The following is a 6,393-nucleotide window of genomic DNA, read 5'->3' as shown; positions in this document are numbered from 1 at the left end:
AAAAATTTCTTTGGTCTCAGATATTATAATTGACCCTGCACCTTCGACTGAACATTGAGGGGCTATATTACCTTTGGAACTATGGAAGCATAAGGTAGTTACCTTGAATGTAAATATATTTTATATTAGGAAAATTTTAGTTTAGCGCTCCACGTATACTATAGTTAGGTCTTAGTTTTATTTTGTTAATATATAATCTATTGGTGTGGGGCTAGTCTCCTTTTCTGGATTGGCTGACAGGTTTTCCTATTGTGAAAATTTTAGGAGGTCCAACTTATAGGGGAAACTCTATCGAAATTTCTATAAGATATTTAAGATTTTACAAATTTCATAGTTATATACATAAACTAAATATTGATATTTTAGCTTAATATTTTAGTAGTCAAGGCTTATGGAATGAGTTTAACTAATATTTCATGCCAGTCATACTCTTAGTACTGGGGTGTGACACATTAAGAGAATTAAACATTTCAAATGTTTACAATTTGACAATGAGTTGAAAAAGCCAGTTTCAGAATTGGAAGTATCTATAATGGTAACATTATTCTCACTTACTGAAAGGGTTTCTGAGTATCTTAAATGCCCAAGTGTGTGTTGGTAAAACCCCTTCAAAATTATTGTCCTCCAATTCTAGAGTGTTTAGCTTGGAAGCATTGGATATAGTATTTGGGATTTTTCCAGAAAGTTTGTTGCCCCATAAGTAAAGCTGTTGTAGATTAGAAAGGCCAAATCCAAAATTTGATGGAAGACTTCCTGATAGAGAATTGTTTGAGAGAGACAAGACCTTCAAAGTTGACATGTTGAAAATTTCTGACGGAATAAACCCTCTCAATTTGTTTTGAGACAATTCTAATATCTCAAGCTGTTGAATATTACCAATTTCCATAGGTATTGATCCTAGAATACAAATATTAATTGAAGTATCAAAGAAAGTTAATATATAAAGAAAATTATAAATGTCTAACTACTTATATTTATCCACCACTTAAACATAAAATTTTGGACAAATTTGTGATGGATTTGGGCCTTTGCAATAAACTTAGTACGGTTTGATCCCCACTAACTTAGTGGTCACAAATATAATTTCACATTTTTTATGTCTAAAATAAACCCTCTTGTAGGTATTTTTTTTTAGTAGTGGATGATGAGTTTTTAGCTTGCTGGCTTGAGCTTCTAAAGTTATTTTTTGATGTATACTATTACAAACCTAAATAGTTAGTTAAATCATGGTTTTAACAATTGGACCACACCAGCCAGTTAGACGTGAACTAGTTTGTGGTCTAATCTAGCATAAACCATTAAATCTTATGTGTAGTGAACTAGTAAAAAATTTGTCAACAAATTGGGGAACAAGAAAAAACATGTTGGTTGGTTGATTCACCGGTTCAAGTAGCAAATCTAAACGAAAAAAGAATAGTTGGGGAGAGGTTTGGAGAGAAGTTGAAAATCATGATGGGAATGAAAATGCATGGTTCAAAGAAAAAAATTAAGAAAAGAAGTCATTATACAGTATAAAATATCACATTAAAAGAAAATGATGGTAGTACATTATATTTTGGTGAAAATGTACCTTCTAAATTGTTGCTATAAAGATCCAACTGTTGAAGCAGAGTCAAGTTTCCAATGCCTCCTGGTATGGGGCCAGATAGCTTATTAACCCTTAGGCTCATCATCTTCAAATTTACAAGACTTATAATTTCATTGGGAATATTTCCTGCAAATTAGAAAAAAAATTAACAATGCATCATTGTAAGTAAAATGAGCAACACTTAAATTTGTGGCAACGCTTACTTTCTATGTTGTTTGAAGTTATTGTATGTTTTAAAGTTAGTGGCAGAAAATAAAAAAAAAAGATTATATATGTCTAAAGCATGATTGTCCTCATATATATACATATATACATATATATTCAAAAGTTGAGCAAACACTTAAAATCATAAATAAAATTATGATATATATATATATATATATATTGTTCTATGTTTTGAAAACAATTTATTCTATATTCGCCTAGTTTTATTTTCTGTATTTTGATGAATTATATTTCTTGATAAATTAACAAGTTTAATAAGGGGCAGCGGTTTTTTTTTTTTAACTTTTCATAAAAAAATTTACTTTTTAAATAATAAGAAGCTTGTTTAAATGATAATAAAGGATAATTCCCATTAATTATATATGGTTTTGAATTGCCACGTACCAATCCCAAAGTATAATGTGCAGTTGAAATGTATTTTTAATTAAGAAATTTAAGTTGGTGAATATTTGATAGTCTGTTAAATTTGTAGTACAAGTTGTGAAGTGTGGGTCATAATCTAAATAATAAAATAAAATAATAGTCAATTTTCCAATTCCTTGAGTATATGTATATATTCATTATACCTGTTTAAGGTTAATTAATGCTCAGAAACTTTTTATCATCATTTGTGTTTATAAATTTTGGATTTGAGAGAATCTCTATGCTTATTGTAAAGAAATAATTCCTTCTGCAATGTGGTAAAAAAAAAAGAAGTAACTATATTGCTCATGCATAAAATATCATATTAACAGATAATTAAGCAGAACTAGCCTTTATTTTGATAAAAGTATTTATATACCTTCTAAGTTATTGTTGTCCAGAAATAACTTTTGAAGCCGAGTGAACTTGCCAATGCCTCTTGGTATATGACCAGACAACTGATTAGCACTTACGTATATGCAACTCACCTTTGTAAGATTGCTTATTTCATTCGGAATATTTCCTGCAATATTACAACACAATAAAATCACAATGCTGTGAATTTTGTTGCATAAAATTAAACATTCTAATTCCACACCTCTCACCTCCCACAATTTTACTTTTATTTTTCGGAAACAAATTTGATATAATCTGTTGAGTTTATACACACACACAGAGACACACATGGTTTAATAATTTTGCAAAGAATAATTTTAATTTAAAAACATAAAATATAATGAACTCCTATGAATTTATTTTATGATTTTGAAGAATCCTTGTAGAAAGAAGTTATGAAATTAAAGTTGGAGATTTAATTTGGGGTCCATTTGCTTGATCTTCCTTTTACGAGATGATCACTTATTTTTTTTAAAAAAATTATTTTGTGAATTTTTATTATATTTGTTTAAACTTTTGAAAATAATAAAAAATCTAAAAAAACATATTTCTAAGTTCTGACTAATTTGAAAAGCTACTTTGAATAGTTTCTGGAAAGGAAAAATTTTATATACTTAGCTTTATATATTATGGTGATTGTTTCCAATTAAATCAAGACATGTTTATTGTTTATATATTATTTATTCCACAATAATTTTTTGTTATTGATATTACTAGCACACTAAATTCCACTTGTTTTGATTTGATTGGATGCAAGTACTATACATTAAGTATATAAGGTTAAGCACCTAAGTCTTACCCTTTTAAAATAACTAAAAATAATTTATTTATGAAGAGAAATCCATGAAGGTATCATAAAATATAAAAATAATTAAATAATAATCACTTTTCATTACTGTAGCCAAACATAAAATAATATATGCTTTGTAAAAAATCTCTACAACATATATCTCTTTTTTTAAAAAATCTAAACAATATAAAACTCACTTATTTTTTAAATCATAAACAAATTGGTGCTTGATTTATTTTGTAGTATAGATTATGAAAATATGTTGTCTCCTAAATATAACCATTGAAATCATCAACTTGACATACATTTGAAGGGATGCTTCTCCAAAAATTATGGTCACTCAAAAAAGTTGTTTCTAATGATTCCCATTAAAAAAATAAAGGAAGAATTATGTATAAGTTTCATAGAACAGACTTATTTACAATAAGTCTGCAAAATTTAAAAATTATAGCTAGGTCCCTTGAAATTTGAGTATAATTTGAAACTAAGGTGCAAAGACAATAATGTTCCTATTAAAAATACATTACATCAATCAAATAATTACAATTACATCATCAGTAATTTATAACTATCACTTCAACTTTTTACAATTGTAATTTCACATATCTAATAGTTAAAACTAATCATGCATTGCAAGTTTAATACTAATTTTATACAATTACCTCATCAGTTATTTACAACTATCACATCAACATTATACAACTATAACTTCACATATCTATACATTACTAACAATGTTTAATATTAATTGTTTACAACATTTCATCAATAATTTACAACTAGTACTTCAACTTTTTGCAACTATCACTTTACATATTTAATAATTAAACTGATTATGCATTACAAGTATAAGGGTATTATTATATGTGCACCGTAATTTCAGATTTCAATTAGATCCCAAGGGACCTGGCTATAGTTTCTAAATTATATGGGACCTATTTGTAAATAAGTATTCTTCAAAGGACCTATACGTAATTGTCCCGAAAAGAAAAGCCAACGATAGTAAAAAAAAATTATTATTCATTAAAAATGTACCTTGGAGGCTATTGCTTGCAAGATATAAATTTTCAAGCATGAACAAATTTCCAATGCTTGGTATTTGCCCTGACAACTTATTCATACCCATGTACATATTTTTCAGATTTGTAAGCTTATTCACTTCTTTGGGAATATGTCCTGCAATATAGCCAAAAAATAACCTTGTACTTTTTTCGTGAGTGCTTATATAAAAAATAGTATTAAACGAAAGAGTAAGACATATAATTCTGGGAATACATTATTGTTGTATCTCATACATGCATTCAATAATTTGATCTCCAGTCAATATTACCAACCAGATAATATACAGATGTACATGCATCAACTTATGACAATTGAAAAGTACAAAAGGAATTCCAAAAATTGTAGCGTAATAAAAAAGTGCCTTGCTGAAAGAGAATTCCCAATAACATTTAATTAAATTGTCTTCTTAAACAAATTTTTTTTTGTCAGAGATAACTCATTGAGGGAATAATTTTTAAAGAATAGTCAAATTTGTTCTGGCGATGATAGCTTAATTATAGAGGTATATATAGTTAATTTGTTTCCTGTAATTGTAAAATGTTTGAGAATTTTCGATTCAAGGTCTAACTTTGAAAAGGCATAGTAAATAGCACACCCCAAGTTAGATTGACATCAAGTATAAGACTAATATAAACGCTTATAAAAAAATTTATAAATTCATCAATTTTGAAATTGAATAAATGTTTATATCACGTATATATTATACAAGACATACCTTCTAAGAAGTTGACAGACAATGAGATGTGTTCAAGTGATGATAAGTTAGAGATAGTTGGAGGTATACTTCCTGAAAGCATGTTTCTGGAAATGCATAAAACTTTTAGGTGTTGTAGTCTTCCAATATCCAACGGAATAGATCCGTTGATAGAATTAGACTTCAAATCCAAGGTCTCCAACTTAGACAAATTGGATATGCTTGGAGGAATGAGACCTCCAAAACTATTATTGCCAAGACTCAAGTGTTGAAGCATAAACAAGCTTCCAATCCAACTCGAAATTTCTCCACTAAAAGTATTATAACTCAAGTTTAGAATTTCCAATTTGCTTAATTGAAGCAACTCTTTTGGCAGCCCACCATGAAAGTTGTTGCTTTGTAGTTCAAGTTTTTTTAGGAAGGACAGATTTCCAATTTGTGAGGGTAAGGTGCCCTCAAGACCCAGATCAGGAAGACTCAGGATTCTCACTCTCTCATTGTTAGGATCACAAGTGACTCCAAACCAGTTGCAAAAGGAAGATGATGAGTTGGACCAATTTTTCAAGTGATTATAAGGGTCCCTAATAGAAGATTTGAAAGCAAGAAGTGTCAATCCATCAAGGGTAAAATTGGAATGACATAAAGATGGGCAAACCATGAGACAGAGCATGGAGAAAATGGAGGAGGAGAAATGAAAGCAAAGATTTCCCATGTTGGATAGGCTCAAAGCTTCTTAGCTAGGTTGAAGAAAAAGAAGAAGAAAGCTTCACTATATATAATCTGAGAGTGATTAGCTGATCAGCTCGGTAATAAGAGTAAGGATAATAATGTAATTAATTGTTATAGCCTATGATAGCTAATTATGAAGAACTAAATAAAATGCAAAAGGTTGTTTGAAATGGAAAATAATGAAGAAATTTTAACTATCATAGGTGGTTAGACTTTCAATGATGACTTTTTATAATTACTGCTGAAAGTCTCTCTTTCTTTTCCTAGTGGCTTCACAAGGAGAAGAAAGCTTTGATCACCACTGAAATGAGAGTAATGATATTGATGAATTTACTTGACCAATATTAGTCTAAAATAGCTAATTATAATGAATAAAATAATATGCAAAAGCTATTTTGCAATGGAGAAAAATAGTAGGAAATGTTAGAATATTGGTGGATTTACTTGACCCAAAACCTTAAAAAGTAGAGCCCATTCAAATTTTCCGATTATAAAAATTAGCACCAT

General features: G+C 28.7%; 1 protein-coding gene across 1 annotated transcript; it reads right to left on the bottom strand.

Moving 5' to 3' along the window:
* Window positions 1–547: 547 nt before the first annotated feature.
* On the bottom strand, window positions 548–5,869 carry LOC129317493 (probable LRR receptor-like serine/threonine-protein kinase At3g47570). The gene is made up of 5 exons (XM_054961811.1): window positions 5,179–5,869; window positions 4,437–4,577; window positions 2,595–2,738; window positions 1,571–1,714; window positions 548–897 (listed from the first exon to the last, which is right to left on the bottom strand). Exons 1-5 carry the CDS (start codon window positions 5,867–5,869, stop codon window positions 548–550), a joined length of 1,470 nt encoding a protein of 489 aa, XP_054817786.1.
* Window positions 5,870–6,393: the final 524 nt, after the last annotated feature.

The sequence above is a fragment of the Prosopis cineraria genome, unplaced genomic scaffold (assembly GCF_029017545.1).
Source record: "Prosopis cineraria cultivar Desert tree isolate PC_DT_omini unplaced genomic scaffold, ASM2901754v1 PC8, whole genome shotgun sequence".
In the NCBI taxonomy this organism is placed as follows: Eukaryota; Viridiplantae; Streptophyta; class Magnoliopsida; order Fabales; family Fabaceae; genus Prosopis; species Prosopis cineraria.
This window is presented reverse-complemented; position numbering and strand designations above follow the sequence as displayed.